The sequence below is a fragment of the Glandiceps talaboti genome, chromosome 5, assembly GCF_964340395.1.
Source record: "Glandiceps talaboti chromosome 5, keGlaTala1.1, whole genome shotgun sequence".
Taxonomy (NCBI): Eukaryota; Metazoa; Hemichordata; class Enteropneusta; family Spengelidae; genus Glandiceps; species Glandiceps talaboti.
The window spans coordinates 22,112,433-22,134,670 of record NC_135553.1 but is presented as its reverse complement, the minus strand read 5'-3'; the positions used below and the strand labels follow the sequence as shown (position 1 = coordinate 22,134,670).

At 34.5% G+C, this 22,238-nt stretch overlaps 1 protein-coding gene across 2 annotated transcripts in view; it reads right to left on the bottom strand.

The window, feature by feature from the left end:
* LOC144434794 (sodium/calcium exchanger 3-like) overlaps positions 1 to 20,917 on the bottom strand; it is a 48,025-nt gene extending 27,108 nt beyond the window's left edge. The window contains exons 1-3 of one of the 2 annotated variants that reach the window (XM_078123295.1): positions 20,749 to 20,917; positions 11,235 to 11,973; positions 1,621 to 1,698 (exon numbers count right to left, since the gene is read on the bottom strand). In XM_078123295.1, the coding sequence (XP_077979421.1) occupies positions 1,621 to 1,698; positions 11,235 to 11,910 (754 nt within the window). In that variant the 5' untranslated portion in view covers positions 11,911 to 11,973; positions 20,749 to 20,917. The remainder of the gene's footprint in view (positions 1 to 1,620; positions 1,699 to 11,234; positions 11,974 to 20,748) is intronic. The other variant, XM_078123296.1, reaches the window with a different exon arrangement.
* Between the last annotated feature and the right edge of the window lie 1,321 nt (positions 20,918 to 22,238).

Here is a 22,238-nt window from a genome sequence, read left to right as displayed (position 1 = left end):
CCGTAGGTAAGATCGCAACTCCAAGGGAGATCAAATACACACAAAGTATAACTAATTTTATGCCATAATTGATTGTACCATGCATAATTTTAAAATACAAGAAAGCTTGCTAGGTAGAGATGATAGTTGTATCGAATTAAAAGATAACAAAATATTGTCTGTTTACAATTTACTTTTTGAGACCTTATAAGTTTAACACCAAGTTGGAACAGCAAATAAGAGAGAGGATGTAATACTTTTACTTTGCTTAATTTTGAGTTCTTGTTTCATCAACATTATAATTTAATCAAATTTAGACTATTTCCACAGTCCTCAGGAGCATCGATATTGCGGAACATCGCAGTAACACATCAATGAATGATTAGCCTTAATGTAGTCGATGAGGGTGGCACAATATTCTAGTACAATTATGCAGTAGATATTGGTACATACAAAACTGCCATTTACTTTTAGCGATCGATGCTCTTGTGTCAAATTACATGGGTTGACATACATGTAGTTACTGTTGTGACAAGAATTTCATTTTTTTTTCTGATACTCAGTTCACACTGAATGAAAACAATTATGCCAATCAAGATCTTCCCATTTTGTGGGTTGCAGTAAAAAACGAATTTGAAAAAATTGAAAACAAAGTACAGTTATGTAATTTGATATAATGACATATTTTTAAAAGCTGAATATATTTTGCCAATATATAGTTTATCAGTTCTTTGCTGAATTCAGGGCTCCATAAAGGACGATCTAACAATTCTATACAAGCTCAATAAACAAACTTGATTTGTTGAAGGGGCAGAGGGTCTGGCGGCAATGTGATTTCCGAACTTCACTTTAACTCACTGTTAGTGTTAACCAAATTTTGAAAACTTTCACACCTTACCTTACTATGTACATGTAAATGATGACAAGTTCCATATTTACTACAGAGATGTTGATAAGTTGACTTCTATTAAATGTGATAAACAATGGTGGGTTTCCTTGTAGTATTTAAATGTGGTGACTATGTTTTTATATTGTATCAATCATGGGGATGTGACTGTTACGATTTTCAACAAATTATATGTAAACTGTCAATGTTGCCCTTGCAAATGTTCAGAGGGGAGGGGTTTTTTATTGAGCTTGTGTGACATTGTGCAATTGTCCCTAAAGAGTTACCATTCAATATATGGGAAGGTGTCGATGTGGAACATCATATTCATCAAACAGCAGCCCTCATTCGTTTAACTTCATCCAAAAATATTTTATCTTTTTGTCAGTCATTTTAGTGAAGGCTGTATGAAGATAAAATGTTATGAACCAAAACCCAGTCTTTTAATTCAAATTCTTCACAAAATTGTAAATAAAGCAGTCTTGATTCAAGTTGTTAATTTGATGGCGCAAACTCTCCCCTCTCCATTACTGGGTTAATATAATAAAAACCTTATATTTTAAAAAACACAAAATGAATGAAAACATAAATTATTAGACAAAAAGTGACAAACAGCAAACATTGGCAGAGGAAAGGTTGGATGGGTGGGTGGGTTAGTTTAAGTTAACGGAAAAGCAAGCAAAAACACAGCAAAGAGCAATATAATATAATAGCATGCGATGAAACTTCAAGCAGCTTTACGTGTGACGTACTACCTTGGTTAGTATGAGAGCCCAGCTCTGGACTTATTCTATTGGTGTATGCTTTATTTTCATGGTTATCATGATTTTCATCTGTAAATAAAGTCAAACATTTAGTGGTTATCCAGCCATCTTTGCATCAAGCATTATTAAAGAGGCACACACGCCAAGATTGTCAAAGTTTCGTAAAAGCAAAGAGTGAGTTATTCTTGCATTTCTACTTGTGGTACATACTGACACACGTGTTGTAGCAGTTGTTGCAAGGTGCATTCTCATAATGTTTAGACAAAATAAATTGTCACTATATATCATGACATCTCAATTTGATTAAAATATGACCTAAATATATCATATCTACTGGGTTTGTCTGTTGCCGTTCAGTGGATAGAACAAATGTCAGTTTAGTTGCATAGGAAATCACACTGACAGAAGAAACTCTAAAATTCAGGACTATGTCCCTTTAATTAAAGACACCGAGTTAATTAATTAATATGAATATTGATGACATTTTTTTAAATTTCAAGCATGCATACATTGTATTATTCAGATGCGCCTTCAAAACAAATAAAATTCTGAAGACTTTGCACCATATTGACTCTCCAATAATTGACATTGCAATAAGTCATGTCTGCACCTGCCTGATATTGCAGTCATTAGTTTTGTTAAAAATTCATACAATGTACTGTAACAAAATTTCTGCATTTGCCTCAGATAATGCAGTCAGTTTCATTGATAGCAAGATAAAGGCAGCAATTATTAGTTGCTCATTCAGTGCATCGTGAATGGCTAGCAATTGGTAATAATTAAAAAGTGGACTGGAAGTGCAGTGTACCAAGAAACCTCCACAGTCAGTGTTATAATCTCCAGTATTGTACTCTGTACTTTCCCACTATACATTGTAGTTACATTTTGTAGTTCATCAAAATTCATCATTTTTTCAAAAATAAGCATTAAATCTTAATATAACTTGATACAAATCATAGTAATAGCATTAATTATCGATAAAAATGAACTTTTTAAAGTCAAAGTCAAGAAAGTTTTACATAGATTTTGTTGTAAAAGTATGGTATCCAGGGCTTGAAATTAACTTTTTTCTTTGGTAGTCCTGGTGGTGGGTTACCAATTTCTGAAAGTGGTAGCCCAAAGATGGTGACCAGTAGTTCCATATTCCTGAACTGAAAGCAGAGTATTTCTTTTGGAAATATGTAAGATATTAAAATATTTTTATGTCCGTAAATCTTCCATCCTTAAATCATTGACAAGGCTACCAGCTGTAAATTATGGTAGCCCCATGACAAGAATTGGTAGTCTGTGGACACAGGACTACTGTTAATCTTGAGCCCCAGTATCAAAGGCAATGATATTGATGCAAAACTGCATACAACAAAAATTCAACCATCTACCAAATTGCAGTTTCTAACCAAAAATAACTGTGTAGATCCAATTTGCATATCAACAATTCTCCATCTAGACATCCCTAGAAACATCCCATCCAAAGTTCAGACAGTCTTTACAGTTTTTGAGTTTTGATTTTTGATTTGAAATCACATTTTTTTAATTCTGATTTGCATATTAACAATAGTCATATCAAGATACTGTCAGTTACTAAGATCAATCCTCCCTAATTTTTGGATCAATCCACCCTGTAGTATTTTGAATGTCATTTTTTCTTTTTACCAAACCAGTAATTTGTATATCTTCCATATGATATCACTCTGCCTTGAATCGCTAACATGACCCTAAAGAAATTAACATCTCTCCCAATTATTTTCATTGCAAGTTTTATTTCATTCTACACTACATGTATATAACTCAAATCCGACATTGCTTCACCATGCCTAGAGTTGAAGCGTAGACTCTCTGACAGCTCTCACCAGCTTTGCTAAATTGTCTTACTATCAAAATAATTGGGCAATTACTAGTCCAATCCCTTCTTATGGTTTCTCATCAGTCAAGACAAACCACTCAACATCCTGGACAAACTGACATGTTACTTGTACAGTGTCTAAATGGAACAGATGAGGAAGCACTATACCAGGTACATGGGAATTGAACTAGCTGTTTGATTATTTCGAGTAAGTGAAGCCTCACTGTGGTGTGAGAGTCTTATAAGTTCGGAGCTGTGCTAGAAAATAGTTCAATTTGACTGCTTCACATCCTTTATTGTCATACATGTACATGTATATGTCTGGTACTGTAGACTAGCGGGAAGGTTAATGGCCTTAAAGCATGCAATAAACAACACTATTGAAGCATAAAGTTTTGGAGTGTGGGAAACCAGAGTTCATCTATACAAACATATGGCTGAATAGATCTCATAGAACACACACTCTTTGGTTTGACCTCAAATGAGGTCTGGTCACATTTCTACATGACTGACATACTCGGGTAGTGTTTCGAGCTATTCAACATAACTTGAGTCACACACTGAGTATAATATTAGCATGCAGTTTGGATAATGTGAGTAAACTGACCAAATCTAATACATGTACAGACAAACAGAACAATCTCATTAAGATGACATAGCTAAATACATGTACAATGTATGCACAGCTCAAAATTAACTTTTTTCTTTGGTAGTCTTAGTGGGTTAACAATTTCAGGAATTGGTAGCCAAAGTATTGTGACCTGTTAGTGTAGGCCCATATTCCTGAACTGAAAATTTTTTTCCTCCATTGGAAATATATGTTTATTAAAATACTTTCATATCCATAAGTCTTCCATCTTCATCACATAACCTACCCATGTCAAGAATTGGTAGTCTGTGGGTATGTATATGGGACTACTGTTAATTATTTCAAGCCCTGATATATTAAAAATTATTATCCATATTTTGTTTTGGGGATTTTTGGACAATCATTTCTCTCTTAATTTACACATGATGATGTTACATGTAAAGCACAAAGGAATGGGGGGCATTTGTATGATTTCTACAGAAGTTAATAATAAAATAATGAGTACATTAATTTACACATTTTTTTCCCTCTGTAAACTGTGTTGCATCCCCTTGTCCACCCATATGTTTAATAATATATAGTAGTAGTACTCAATGTGAAAAGTGATTCGTGTATATGTCATTCCAGTCATTCCCTTGACTAATCTATTAAAACCATATGTTGCCTCTTTCAAATCAATCACCTTAAACTGACAACCTAAAATATGTAGGTCCATCTCTGTACATGTAGTTAGTTGGCATGGAAACCTAATTACTAATTAGTAGTCATGGAAACCTAATAACTAATTAGTAGGCATGGAAACCTAATAACTAATGTGATGGTACAATTAGAAAGGACATATATACACAATGTACATGTAAACACTGTGTATTTAAAATAGCGCAAGCCGAGTGTATAAATTTTTAACTCGAATAAAACTTTACTTTATACATAAAACCTTGAATCTATTCTAGTATAATTTTAATATTGATATTTACCTTCTGTAACATTACAATTTTCTTCTGGCATTGTTTATATTCGAAAAGTTGATTACAATACAAATGTAGTAGGGATTCCCGGAACAGTTTATAATGACATGCACATGTATAATAAATTAAATGTATGTCATGGGATAATTTATCAATTATAGTCAGTTAATACCAAGTTTGAGTTCAGTTAATCGCAAAAGATGGTTTTAAAATTATGCATGTCAGTAGAATATTACGAGTACCTTACAAATATGTAATAAAAATATTGCTCCAAAATGTACTCTAAACTCAACTTGTGCTCCTTTAACTAATCAAATAAGGTTCTTGGCAGCAATACGTATATACAATGTAGGAATTGCTATTTTTATAAAGAAATTTAACATATCTGCTATAAATCTTCACTCTCTCTTTTATTTTCCATCAATTCAAGATCATATGGTTTCTGAGAAAGATAGACATTAAAATGATTATCAGTTTGTACTTTTTGGCCATTAAAAAATTATGACATAAATGAAATGCTAACAAGTGTACCTGTTAATATTATTGTGGTCCACAACAACGTCACTTAAGACATGATTGAAATTAAAATCCCTCAGCTCTTACAGAGAATGAATAATTCTTTAGAAAGGAAATGAATTTAACTACACATTATTGAAGTGCTGGACAATCCAAATATTCAGTTGCTTAGCAACACAACCAAACACTGCAAGTTTATTAGCGTAATTGTGTCATCATGTGTTGGAATACTTTCATACAATTTCATCACAAGCTGTGGGATGACTTAAAGAATGTGGACATGTGAGATGGCCTTCCTTATACATGTATATTGGATGCCCCCCCCCCCCCCCCCACCCATACATGTACATATATTGCTATTCCAATTAACATTCTTTCAGTAATTAGGCTAGCATACATGTACATGGGGGGGGGGGGGGGGGGTAATGACCTTTTGTTTTCTAGTGCTGTATTTTTATCGTTCAGAATTTGGTGAAAATTTATTAGACTGGAAGACAAAACAAGGAACAAAGACAATGTATAATTATTGTATCACATTTAGTAATGAAATTTCCACTCCTAGTCAAAAAAATTCTTGGAAGCAAATCCCAAATATTTGCTGACGTCTAATCAGGATTGTGGGGGGGGGGGGGAAATACAATGGGCTATTGATGCTCACGAGACTTGTACATTTTCCATATACACGGAAGTACTGTATACATACATGTATGTACTGTTTAAAAGTCAAAGCTCTATTTAAAATATGATATCGTGATTGTACATAATTTTGCCCTGAACTTACATTTGTATTTTAGTTTTACTTTAATAGCAGAATCAATTTTGGTACCAAACAAATTTAAGCCAGTGTGAAAGAGAAATGCAACCACCACCACCCCACCCACCCATGCACAAGCGATCCAACTCCACCCACCCAACTGCCGACCATCCTACCCTACCCACCACCCAAGTACACCACCCATCCTACTCCACCCACCCACTCATCCAAGTATTTATTACTCAAAGACCTCTGAACTTGTAAATACTCAACCTGGAGAATACAACTTGGTTAGTGTCAGTTGATATACGTTTTAGAATTTATTGTAATTGTTTGTAGAAACCAATATTTTCAACATGCTACATCCATCAGAAAACTTCCACTGTGTACTATGCGGCATTCTCTGACAGAATAAACATATGCTATCCAAAAATTTTTTTGAATGAATAGTATGTACAAAGGATGTTTTGATAAAGTTAAAATATGCAGCTTTCATTGTCTGTACTCACATCCTTAATACCAAATTATTCAGAAAATCTCAATCACAGACAGGCTCTATCAACCTCTGACCTCATAACATTTGGACAATGTAGTGATGTTGCTAGGCAAGTTGCCAACTATAGTGATACATTTATAAGAGTAACAGGTCAAATTATCAAGTTTCTCATTTCATGCATCTATAGTCACATTACTGTCGCTTCATCCTCGTTAGACCATATCATTTCAAACCAACAAATACCCTATATGTCAACACAAAAATTCACAAATTCTGACACAAAAATTGACGAAATGTAAATTGAGCATAAAAATGTTCTAAGTCACTAAGAGACGACGATTTTTGCAGAACAAGTGTTATGAAAGTCCTCATGCGTACGGAGCAATCTAAACTACTACTTGGTAAAGTAAGCCTTGTTCTATCAATTCAACAAATATAAAGTAAATTACATTTTAATTATTTATAATAAATATTCATGTATGGGGATAATTATATTAAATATTTTTGTGAGGGAAATGGCTTTTTTTTCCAATACATATTTTTTTAATGATAACTTTTCCTTATATTTCTACATCTGCAATGTCCTTATACAGATTGACAAAATTCATCATCCAAATGGAATGTATAACAACTCAAGACGAAACCATCTACATTTATGACCAGTATTACTCGTATCAATTTACAAACAGCTCACATAAGACTTTTAACTTGTATATAAACGGGGAGTCTGTGGATTTCAAATACTCTTTCATTATCCATTCCTTTATACTGACACAGTTTGAACCAGCACTCACTTTATTAAAAGCAGCGGGGCAGACATGTTAATTCTTGACCACCGGAAAGAAAGGTTATATATATACAGACATATCAAACAATTTTATGTAACTTTACACTAAAGCTTTTACCCTTTCACATCTATAAACAGGACTGCAGTTAAGTAAACTGTACAATGTATTTAAGGTCACTTCAACTGTTTATCACGCCCTTTGGGCTCTTGACGTTTTTCTATTGTTACAACTACAACTACATGTACATGTTACACAGCAAACCATCGTTAATTGTTGGGTAGAGATCCACATGTCAATTCATATCATACAAAAGAATGTCTAAAGCTAACTGTGTACAAAAATATACACGCAAATAAAAACTTGTGGGAATTAGAAACAAGAAAATGTTTGTGACCTCCTGTTTCTAACTTGGATGACTATCAGAATGCAGTATTATTATAGCTCTAGACGTACAAATATGTAGAGACCAGCACTCCTGCTGATTAAGGAAGGCTTATCCTCCATGTAAGGTCATTGGTTACCATAGAAACTCCTGTTTCCAAAACAAAGAAGACCACATCCCTAGATGAGACTGTTCTACATGTAATAAGTACAATATACATGTACATTGTAGACATTGTCTGACTTTACAACATGTACACATTATTCAAATTTACCTTTGATAGCCTTTCAAACTTTAGTAGACAAATATACAATACTTACACTATTTACATGTATACTGGAATTTCTGTTTTAGACTGGGCAATAGCATTTAAGGTTGGGGGGGAGGCGGTATATAAATTCTTACACAAATCAGTCGTGAAACAGTGCTTGTTATTTAATCAGACTGACTGCAAACACAATACTCAACATCTACATTGTAATCTAGAAAGGATATAGCAACTTTTCCTCTGTATTTTCTCACTAAAATAGTAAAATCTGCATCCAAATACAGGTCTCATTTTTTCTTCTTTTTTTTTGACAAATTTCAATTTTGGACCAGATTCATACATTTACTTGCGATCAATCAACTATTAGTTTGAAATATGATAACACAGGGAGTATCATGAATAAAAATTCAAAATTGATATTCAGGGTCAGAACATGTCTGATATATCCACTTACTATTATAGCTGATACAAATTAGGCTTATGCTATGGAGTCTAATCTCATTCTTAACCCTAGCCCTAATTCCCTACATGTAGCTTGCACAAAAATGTGTATCTATTGTACAGCCTGAGTCTGCTGTCATAGAGTAAGATAGATTCATACCAAATATTACCCAGAAGACCATGCATCTTGTTTATTCTAATCGTCATGCAGTGTTGAGACAGTTTTAAACTACACCTTGAAATATTTATTTTTCATTTTCAGTGACATAAGTATTAAGCTTCTGAGAAAGAATATGTGTAACTGTAGGATTGGCCAAAAATAAATATACGTACACGTATGGATTAGTTTTGAAAATGCTCAATAAAAATCATTTGCTTGACTTTGTGTCATGACTTTTATTGTACAATTTGACGTCACCATCTTTGTCTACCGAGTTATTGTGGATACCAAATAAACAGTGTAGGATGACAATAGTCCTGTCCCTACCTGAATCAATTCAAAACCGATTCAAACTGATCCCCCCCCCCCCCCTGTGAGAAAATTGAACAACAGATTTTGAATCAATTCACTTTTGCTTTTGCGTTAGTTTTGATTTCCTCTATGTACTTTTAAATCAGATTGAAATCAATCCCCCTGAATGTGGTTTCGACCTGATTCCTTTTACAAAGGGAGCATGAAAAGTGACTTTGATTTCAAACCTTGATTCAAATTTCATGTACAGACGTGGCTATTAATAACTTCTAAATTATACTGTACAGTTTTCAAACTGAAAATAATTTTATAAAAATATATATAATGCATCAAATCTCGAGTTTGCCCATCTTATGTATTCCTTTCATCTTTTTGATAAATCCTTTTTTTAAATCTATTTCACTAAAATAAAGTCCTACTCCAAAAGTATTCTGAACATATTATACATGGAGATTACAGTGTACATGTACCATTTTTTACGTGATCTGAACAACTGACTTTTCTGATTACCGTACTAATTAAATATCGTCATCTTAATAATGACATAATAAAGTTTTGTACAAGTTCAAGAACAAGAACACGTCACAGTGCTGTTGTGGGATTTTACTTTTGGAAAAGTGTGAATATTTTTGGCATAATATACTAAAACCTGGGCTGGGCCGTTGGTCTGGACTCTCAGGCTGGGCTCCGAATATCTCCAAATACTTCTGATAGAGTTATGATTTTTAAAGGGTTAATTGACAGTACAAGATATAAAATTGTAAAAATGTTGAAGTGTGTAGGACGCACTTATATGTTTATGTTTATATGTTTATGTTTCAAAAGAGTTTGTACCAGATTCAGTCTAGCCACAATCAGAATACCTGTATATGGTATCACCCACATTGTGACAGCATTGTTAGCAAAACATATTACATGTGAAGTACATGTACCACCACCATTGTGACTGTGTAACAGTAAATGCTATCAAACAATTGACCATCATACTTCATAGTGAATGTGTAACATTATATATGTATACCCACTATCCAAACACAACTATCAAAGTGTGGTTAAAGTGGTCAAGAAATTGACACCCAGGAGGTTCACAGTTTGTTGCCAGTTCAACAGTTTGTTGCCAGTTTGAACATGATCATTGACAGTTTGAATGTGATTGCCAGTTATTGACAGTTTGAATGTGATTGGCAGTTCACATTTGATTGACAGGTAACAGAATTGACTGTTTTGGAGAATTAATTAACAGCTAATGTGAATTTCAACTTCATAGACCTGCTAGTTTAGAACGTTGCAGACGTGTACAGTAAGTATTACAGCTGTCTGTTTGGAAGAGAAAGTGTGAACACATCGAAGTATTTGATTATGTGAATTCTCAGTATACCTGCAATAGCATTTCATCTCACGCTAGAGTGTCAAAATAAAACAAAAAGGTAGACTTATTGTCACACGTGCCTAATAATAATGTTTACTACATGGAGCAGAAGATAGTCATGTATCTTGGTGTTGGGCAAGAAATCGAATCGTCATTATTTTTATGACACACTTTGGGGGTAGAATTCTACTGCAGATACAGAGATTGTGAGCTGGATGTGAAGTACTGTTTATAGTAAAGTAGTAAATACTGTGTACAATAAATTTCCCACAAAATTATGCTATTTAATGTCCCAAAATATCACAACAGTAAAAATCTGAAAACCGGAGACTGAATAAAAAAAGCTGGAACTCAATGCTCTTCTGCCTATCACAGTAGGAAAGACCTGAGGCTGAAGTGTCTTTATATGGAGTGTGTTCCGGGTTATTGCAAATCACTCCGTAGCATCACTTTTACTGTGAAATCACAAGTAAGACAGTACTTGTTTATGACATGGGTGTGTCCACTTTCCTATTTTCATTTATCTTTAACATTCGTACACTGTAATTGGGGCTAAAGTTACATGTAAATTAGTATGGTCCGACTCCAAGGTTCACTTTCCATTTGTTGGCACTGGTGTAATATTATATAACTGAAAACCACTATTTTAACCAAATTAGCAAACTTATTCAAAGGCATGTAAATTAACAGGTATTCTACATAGAATGCCTCATACATACCTACTCCCAAGTTGATCTCTTCATCTGATTCATGGTCTCTCTTCTTTTTTCGGCAGAAATCCTTGTCAGCTACGAACGCCAATATCACCAATATTGGAAAACAACAGAATGTGAAAATGGCTTCCCAGAGCAAGACTTCATTGGGTGAACTGACCTCCAGTACCAGATACAACCAGATGTAGGCAAATATGGAAAAGAAAGTGGTGGTTGCAAACACTTTGACTAGTTTGATATAGCGAACTTCACCTTTTGGGATACAAACTATACACACAGCAGTGATAATTAACAAGTTGAAGGCTGCTGAACCCACAATTGTGCTAGGTCCCAGAGCACCAGCGTAGAACTTATTTCCAACAATCTCAATAACTGACATGAGAATTTCAGGAGCACTTGAACCTAGCGCCATAAGCGTCAGATTTGCTACGGTTCCGTTCCATACCATAACTTCAATCTCTTCCACTCCACCTTCTGCTTTTGGGTTTGCAATCTTGACCATCTTCTTTTTACTGGTGATAACTTCTATGGCACACATGAAAATATCAGCAATGATTGAAACACCCATGAAACTCCAGAGAAGTCCAAGAAGATAAATAACAGCTCGTGCCCCCAGTGTCCATGTTGACTCATCAATAATCGGCAACAGTAGCCCAGTGCATTCCCTTGTTTCATTCGACATTTTGGGTCTACTATTCTGTTTTGATTATGAAAATACAAATTCTGAAATGGGACGTAACCAGTCCTGTAAGAAATCCAAACAAAGAGACGAGATTAATTTGAGAATTAGAGGAACTGTTACTGTTACAGTAACAGTTAGCATATCTTTTTTTTATTTCAGGTCTAGGAAATAAATCAATATTTACATCTATCTACTGGAAAACTACAAAATTGATAAATAAAGTAGTTTTTTAGATAAATCAAGGAGTGGATAGTCCCTGCCAGGGATATAAATAAGGGTCAGTAACTGGCAAAAACAACCGACTACTCTGCAATAATTTGTCTGGCTACTTTTTCAGGAAATTTCCTTTTAAAAAAGTTCTTTGTTTCAACCAGTATACTTCCATCAGTGGGCAGATTCATGAGACTAAATTGTAGATGTTATTACCTACTTTTCACAATTGACCAGAATGACCATGCAGCTACATGTACTTTCAAAATAAGCTACATCCCTGGGCTAGCCTAGCCCTGAATGAGAATTTAATATGCGCATGTGTAAACAGATGCGAGAATGAATATTCATGGCATACATGTACTTAGTAGTGAAAATTTCTACTCACAAAGTAGCAAAATCAAAAAATTCCTGCGAGTGAATCGTCAGCGTAAATTTGGGGATTTCTTGACTGTGAGATAAAAATTTCATTACTGAGAAAACAGATAGCGGGAGAAAAACTGGATTGTTGCCTCAACATCTTGTAAACCGTGCGACAGCCTTCCAGTCAGTGAAAAGCTTTTTGTTATAGGTATAGGTTGAATCATATTCTTCCAACCTATAGTGGTTGGAGATGAGTAAGTGAACAAAACACTCACTTCACTTGACAGTTCCCATACCTAATATAATTACATATTATTCAAATTATTCCATAACATTGTTTCTTCGTTCAGCCAAGGAAAATATTCATGACCTAAGGGGCTTTGTCAGTACGAGTTGCTAGATGATGGCAAGTTCTTTGTGCTACCATTCAACTTCCAAGTTACAAATTATTAAATTTCAGTATCATTATTAGTTTCCATGGTGAGAACAGTTTCCATGGCAACAGTAAAGTGACTATTTCTACTGCATTACTATTGCAAAAAAAAGGAAATAAAAAAAAGAAAGAACCTGCTCCAGGGTTTTTAACAAGACAACAACCTTGAAATGAGAATAACAGAATGATGTGACTGAAAATCTACTGTTGTAGTTGTACAGAGTTTCATCAATCGCTCACAACACGCAATTAAGCTCGTACAGTACAGGCATTAGATATTTCTCACAAATCCTTGGCTGTTTATTAATTGATGTGCTACACAGACAAGAGGTATTCATTTACTAAATAGTATACATGTACCTACGTGCACAGGATATTAATCATTTGGTACAGAACAGCAGACTCAAAAAAAAATAATTTGAAATTACATAACTGTGAATAAGCCATTATATAAAATTAACGGCTATACAACTCTGGCTGCTTTCAAATCAAACACAGAGAGACATGAATGAAGCTAATGACAATACAGCATATTGATTTTAAATTCAAAATGATCTTGTATTAACTGTAAAAAGGAATTTGCCTTTTTTTTCAATATGATGTGTAATGAGACTATATGTGGGTATTACAGTAAGATCCACTTTACTCAGATTGTATCATTGTTATACATGTAGTTTAAAGTCAGTCAACTAACTGTCTTATCTTTCAGCTTGAGACTTTATCATCTTTCTTGGGGTTTTTTCCTCATTGCATGTATAATTATTATTACTTCTTTACGAGAACAGCAGCTATACTTGATTATCCGGTTCAAAGATGCACTGCGAGAGAGGACGTCGCTTACATATGTATGTTGCTAGATTTAGTCTTGTTTTGTCTTTATTAACATTTCAAATAACATTTTCATCAGGAAATGATGGTAAGACATGTTGACCTCTTTAATTATGGGTGATTTTATAGAACAAAGACTGAACGCCATCGATGACAGAGTGGGATTTTTACGGGTAAACCCAGGGTACCATCATGTGACAACCATCCCCCTTAGTAGCGCATGCAAACCCCTCCGAGCGTACAGAATACATGGCATTGTATGGAGAGATGCGCAATGCATCTTGGAACCGGCAATAGGTCTATTAATTTTTTTTTTAGGAAACGACAAAAAAAACATGTATTTTACAAGTTAAGGGTTTTTTGCATACACATTTGTACAAGAGTACATGTATATATATCTTTTGGGTAGGAGGGAGAAAGTAAACTTTTTGTAAATTTATCTTTTTAAAATTTCACGACAAAAAAATGATGCCAGAGCAGAATACAACAGTATACAAATTTCCTCATACCCACTCATCATGCGCATATATTATAAATCATATCTACAATGTATCAATATTACATATTGAGTACAATGTACATAGATTGTGTAACCCTTGACAACGTGTCTGTATTTTTTTTTTACATATATACAATAAACAAACATACATTTGAATTCTCAATTAGATCATTAATCCAAAAGAACAAACCCCATTAATTTGGTAACATTTGGTATTAAATCTATTCAGCTGGGTAATTATTGATCAACTGTGACAACGCTGTCATTTGTAACATGCTTTATCCATTTACTCCATTTTTATATATTGTACGTCGTCCCATTAATTTGAATTTAACAGGTTGTTGCCTCCTGGTTACTTTAAAAAAAAAGTTCTTCTTAAAGGGTCCACACCCACCCATTCACGCCTGGCTTGAAAACATTTCAACTAATTAGACGCGATCCAATAAGATGACCTCAATACCATTTACAATGTCAGTTTAAATAAATGATTTATCAACAAATGAGAATTTGTAATGCAACAATTTATTATCAATGCCATTTATACATGATTTATTGTAGCCGTCTTTTCACCATAGATATTTCTTCTTTTTTATTTATTAGTACATGTATGTTCATTTCAATATGGTTGGTAATAAAAAAACACATATGGTATACTGGTACCCTGTTTGTTCGTCCACCATATTTTTATAAACCTCGACGATCACGATTTTTGATTTTTTTTTTCTAAAGTGAATGCTATAATTTCTAGTGAATGCCATAACTTCTAGTGAATGTCATAATTTCTAGTGAATGCCATAAAACATCTTTTCAGTTCAGACTTCACAAAATTATGGATATTTAAGACTTTTTTTTGACTTTTATAAAATGAAATGTTGAAATGTGACAATGGAACATCTACTTCATCAGTTTGTAATTTGAATTATATCTTTCTACTTGGCGGCTACATGCATGCATGATAACACTTTGCGGTGACATCAAGATTAACCGGTTCTCTGACAGATGTGTGAGAATTATACCCATTTACAACACTGTGTAATTATTGAAAATCTAAAATGACTTTGGATTGCTTGATAAACACAAGTTACCAGCACTGTGTATATAACTACTCATTGACTACTATTTGATAGATTTTTTTATGTTTTGGCCATACAAATTATACATTTAGTTTTGAAACCCTATCCGCACCACATTTTCAGCAAAGTAAAACAATTCTTCAGAGAGAATGGGATGATTCACATTTTTGTAACATTGTATAAATTAAACCACTTACAAGTTAGCCTAGAATCCAGGTGAAAGGGGATTTTGTACCCTCCCCCACCCCCAATAAGGAAATAACAAATTCAAAACCCCATTCACATGGAATCCAGGCTACATACAAGTTGGGTATCACATATTTTGTATTACATGTCTTGTAAATAACCGAAAACATAGAAAAGCAAACGAAAATATTTGTCACCGCAATGGGTTTGCAATGAACCCTGTATGGGTGTAACATGGGTGGGTACATGTATTACAGTTTACCTAACATTATTAAATTGACAATAAACCACCACACCCATCCTCCGTTCATATGTGGGTGTGTTTATAGAAGCTACCAGCATACAAAAAAGCAATGAAGTCAGAGAGTGAGACCAAATATGTCTTGACCTCTTTAAAAGACATGGGATTTTTAACATCCCTGGCCGAAGTATGACATAATGAAATCTAAAGCTTCAAACAAAACTGGAATAACAAAAGAGGAACTGCACTCCTCTCTCAACTGCGGTGATTGCCCTTTATTCATACACAAATCATTCTATTCTGGGTGAGGTCCAAGCCATGAAGGGTCAAGTAGAACCTTAGATAATGCAAATACAAAGTACAATGTACCTGTAGTAGTTATACTAAATATTCATAACAACTGCCAGACAACACAGGATCTTTTAGAACTCTAGAACATCCATAAAGTTTTATAGTTTCGACTTGAGTTGAGGTTTACTATGTTAAAGTGGTGTAGATTTTTAAGTTTATCCTATAAAGTTTTATAGCCATGATCAAAATCAAGGTCAACTATAAATGTTACAAATATTCCTTTAACCACGAAATTTTTCATTTGATTACAATACTGTACTTCAAGTATACAGTGTCATGTGGTGTCTGACTTTGTTTTCACTGGTAAAGTTCTCCATAATGTCAAATGTTAATAGATTAATTAGTGGTCTACGTGCTCTTGTGGTGTTTGACTTTTACAAGTAAAGTCCCTGCTCCATACATTGTACATGTAACTTCAAAAGTTTGTTTAGAGGTTTCTGTGGTGTCTGACTTTGTTTTCACAAGTCCCTCCATAACTTCAAGTTTTATGCAATACATCAATTTACTAGTCTACAGGGTCCTGTGGTATCTGACTTTGTCTTAAGTAGTAAAGTCTTCCACAACCTAAAATGTTTGCATGCAATGCATCACTTCCTAGTCTACACCTGTGGTGTCTGACTTTATATGTGGTATTATCAATTACTAGTCTACAGGGTCCTGTGATGTCTGACTTAGTTTTCACTTTTTCTCCACATAATCTCAAAAGTTACTGTCAATAATGAGAGTGGAGGGTTGGAATGCTGCGATGTCTGACTTTGTTTACACTCATTCCCACATAACCATACATGTAGTTAATGTCAATAGTGGGGGGAGGGGGGGGGGGGCTTGGTGTCTGACTTTGTTTACACTCATTCTCACACAACCATAGTTAATGTCAATAGTGGGGGGGGGGGAGGGGGGGATGCTGTGGTGTCAGACTTTGTTTTCACTACTAAACTTACCATAGATAATGTAGCTACTAGTATTACTAATACAAATATTGTCAGAGCATCCTGACTATGTAAATAGACATTTGACAATGAAAGAAACATTATGTAACTTGTAAGATAAATACATTGTTAGACTATAAATATGAATCTATTATTGTAGGAATCATAAATGATATTTAAAGAGGAATTTTACATGAATTGAATGGGTTTTGTTTGATTTTTAAACACGGAATGCTTTCATAAAGACATCATCATTGTTAATATAAACAATGGAATTATATATTTGTTTAGAGAGTTCTTTAGAAATGGGTTTGAAAAATGACGAAAGGTGGTATTTTCATCTGGGTTCAATAATAATAAATCTAGTGCTATCCCTGCCATTGAACCTCAGGATCTCTCTTTGGTGAAGAAATAATTTGATATACCACGCAGATACATGTAGCACTAGACTAGTGGTACTGGTGGTGGTACATGTACAATGTAGGAGATAAAAATCCAACTAGCTTTAGAGATGATGCTACTATCTCAAGAAGCTTTCCACACCAAGCTTAGAGACTCAGTGTCTTGGTGACAGGTGACTATTTCAAGAAGCTCTGTACACCAAGGTTGATGTACGTGTTGAGAGCTTCTTGAGATTGTAAACACCAAGATATAGCTAAAATGATGTAGGTTTGGTATTTCACTCATGGGACATTATGTTTTTGACACAAAGATAGACATATTTCAAGTCTAGACAAACAATAACAGAGACACAATAAACACAGCAGGATCCTTTACCCAATCACATTTGAACACTGATAAGCATTGCTGTTCTTTCATAGTGCAGTAAAAACAGGTTTCTAATGAAAACATTACACATGTTTCTTTTACATTAGAAGTTGTCTGTATTAATGTCATCAATATCGCATGAGTGAAACACCAAGCCTACAGCATTTTAGCTGTAAGTCTCTGATCAGCTAACTATGCTATCGTGATCTTTCATTTGGTCGTGGGATGTAGCTAGTTTTAAAATGGAGCAGATAAAATTGAAAATAGTAGGCCATCATACACTTACTTTCAAGGGAAACCAAAGAAGTTTTAATAACAAATTCTTAGAAAAACTAGCCAAAAAGAAATTGCAGACTTCAACCGATTGTATTTGCCAGCTACTGCAGGCCCATATCTACATCCCTGTTAGCACACTGACTTGGCATTTTTCCTACGGTACTGTTTATCTTTCACCCCCTTTTAGTTTAAACCACTCAACATATTTTGATGTCGATTAAAGAGATATACAAACACCTGACCTATAGTTTTTATGATCAGATTCCCGAGTGTCTTCAATTCAACGGTAGCTAAATTCACTGCCTACAGACAGGTTACTATGGTTTGCAGTTTTCAATACTTTCTGAAAGAGCAGCATTCGAATACATCAGTTATTACCCAGTCAATATTCTTATGATTTTTTCTCATTCAAATATTTAGCATATGTATAAATACATACATACATACATACGTACGTACGTACGTACGTACGTACGTACATACGTACATACATACATACATACATACATACATACATACATACATACATACATACATACGATATTTATAAATATAAATGAAATAGTTTGCTTATTTTCAGTAACCAAATCTGTCCGGCCAGTATGCATGGTATGAGTCGGCTGTAGCCAAGTCTCTAGACTTCTGAGATAAATCATGTATAAATATAGAAAACAGCTGTAATGCACTGTACAGTTTTTACTTTCATATAATAAAATATCATTTACAGCATTGCCTTGAACTTTCCAACCTTAGCTACATTGTATTCCCATGAGCATATTCAATATCATTTTTTCCTGACCAAAAAGTGCTTAATACTATACTGAAAAAAAAGTTAATAAAGATTTATTAGATGGAAATTCACAATATTGAATACAAGTGAGTCAAATGTAGTATGTGACATTAATATACTTTGGTGGTTTAAATCAATGTATCAGGTTTGATCTATTGCATTTTAAAAGATCTAGCTGTATACATGTAAGTCTAGGTTGCGGTACTTCATTGCAAAGACACCAAGAACCAAACATCTTGCTGATCATTACACTTAGACAGAACTACATTCTTGCTTTATCATCTCCATCATCAATGTCATAAAATAAAAAAACATAACTTTGGAGTCGAAAAAGTTAGTAACATTCTCAAATACTAGAAATGGCTGTTACTTTTACTGGGTGGTGGTTGTGGTGGTGGGGGTGCAATGACCCAAATACCACAACTGACTCCCTATGGGGAATCCCGAGAATGTCACAAATGTTACCTTCACGCCCTTATATTTAATTCATAATCCCCAGGGTCATTATCGGTAAGCTGAGACAAATCCTTCAACACTTTGCTGCATCAAAAGTTGGCCTGTCAGTACTTTTAGCAAACATACAATTGCTAATTACAATTAATTTCTAATTAATTACTAAAATACTTATGTGCTAAATGATTTGTGAATTAAAGATGCAATTTGCCCAATTACTTCTAAAATGGTGTTATATTATTGAACTGATAAATTACTTTCTGCTTGGACAGTAACAAAAACATATCAATTAGCCCCAAGTAGCAATGCGCTTTTCTTTTGTACAAGTTGACGGATATTATTCCCATGGGTTTTTTTCCCCGTCAGTCATAAGAATTTGTTTCAATATTTAATTGCTTTCAGAATGTGTAGTAAAAACTGTATGGTCCAGTACACTTGCTTTTTTTTTTACATAACCTATCGCTAGTATATGTTGACATCGGAAGTAAACTAAATTACATTAGCAAAAGTCGTGCAGTTGGGTGTACCAGAGATCGTTACCCTCTCTGTATGGTTTTCAACTTTTGGTTGTCTTGTTTGGATCTCATCGCACTGTGCGATGTATATAATAATTCGGCCAATGAATAAGCCAAGCCCATCACTGTTTTCAAACTTCTGACCCCCACGATGTAAGTACGTCTAACACACCCAAAAATGTATGATTGAACGAACTCAGTTATAGCGGTTAATTACTATCTCGCGAACTGTTGATTACCAGGGTTTTCATTTGAGCGGATAGGTCGATTTTATTTGAATACACTGTGTTTTCTTCTCTATGAATAGCTAGCCCTTTGGCGTTACATTGATATGATGGGTTTCTGGTCAATTTTTTTTTCTTCAGTGAAATGTCATTTAGACTTGAGTTGAGATGAATGGCTTCCTTTCAATGCATGTATTCACTAGTAAAGCTTATGACATTAGGTACACTATCACGAGAAATAACGTATGTTTTAGAAAAAAAATAAACTAGTAATATTATACGCTATGGCTGTATGAAAAGCAAGTAACAAATTGTAAATAAACACTAAAATCGCTCTGTCTACAAACATCAAAACCTGTCGCACGGTCGCATATGCCAAAGTGTACTCGAGGGGATGCCAGTCAGTGTTTCACTCAACTCGCTGTCAAAAAGTAAATACAAAATTGATGTAACATCAATAAAATGCAAACGCTTTTTTGAAATGAATGTCTCCCAAAGAAAATAGCCCTGTAGTTGAAAACATCCACCCTAGCCCACACAGTACATTGAAACCATCCACGCCATTCACACCATGTACCATGGCGAAGACACGATCGCGACACCTAAAACAGTAAACTCTCACTTTTTAAACACCAAGTTGTTTCCATGGCACCAAGGTAAGCCATGTCGATTCCGATTTGTCAACATATCGTATCTTACCTGTTTCAAACTGTGCGATCGTCAGGTCGTCTGCATCGATGGCAACTCTTAGAAGTATTAAGGTCCACCGTCTTTCAAGTTATATGGATGTCACTAGAGCCGTGTGAATAATGTACATTACCACACAAGCTAGCAACCATGCTCAAGCGGGCCACACATTCAATGGGGTTTCTATTTACATGCAAGTACCAAACAATTTATGCCGCCAAGGTAATAGCAACGCGTAATCGCCTCGGTTTCACCTTCTAATTTAAATATGAAAGCTTTCTCCTTGAAAACATAATCCGCGATCGATTGGCGAAGAAATGATGCACACCCCAATAATACCGGTTCTAAAGAGACTTTATTGTTACTTTCAGTATATTTCTGTTAATTTCGATGCGACATGTCAAACCTTGTATATTATATTTTTATGCCAAGACCTAAATATATCCTCCAATATCGCGGATGGATATAAAGGATAGCTGTGTGCAACGGTTATGTTCGTCTTCACCTCAAAGTTGGTTCTACCTAATTTAAAAACACCCGCACAATATCATATATATATATATATATATATATATATATATATATATATATATATATATATATATATATATATATATATATATATATAGTTTACAAGATAGCCGCTGAAGAGATGGAAGACTAAAAATGTGTTCAGAATTCGATGCATTCATTCATTCATTCATCCATTCATCCATCCATCCATCCATCCATCCATCCATCCATCCATCCATCCATCCATCCATTAAAAAAAAATTCCATTCTCATCAATGAACTGGGTGATCTTTAACCCAAATCTATCCAACCAGTGTTTACTACGTACGTAATAATTTTAAGATTCCCGCATGTGTGGGCGTACGCGTTTTATTAAAAATGTACTGAAACTACAGTTCCGAAGTGCTTGGGTGTTGCCGGAAGGACGGAAACAAACTTGATACACTTAATTCCAACTTGTGCTAAGTGTGATTATGCTTCATACCACAAACACCGAATACCACCTGTGAATTTCTGACGGTCAGTCTTTTACAATCCCCGAATAGTTGAAGTCATTTTGTAGGTGGAGATTGTGATTTTATTACATAGGCCATTCTCGTTACACGCATCGCTAGTAACGGTTCATGCATCTCATTGTCATCTGTTGGCAACGACATTTCCCTGAGCTTCTAGATCTGTGTGAATTGCGGGTACCTCGGAGCCTTGATGATCGAAGACTAATATAGCCATGGATACGATAATTACATCTTACGGCTGAGTCTAAGTGCACAATAACACTTTCTAGAGCCTCTTTGAATTACCGAGGAGTCTAAACGTCTGAAGACTGGAATGGTTACGAAAATGTCTCCTCTACTACAGAGATGAAAGTGACACTTTCCCGACACCTCAGATTATAGAGTGATGAAATAGACATTTTTAATGGTGCGAAACTAATCTTACAAATGACGTAAGAGAGGAATTCGTTTAGAATAGTAATAAACACATGATAC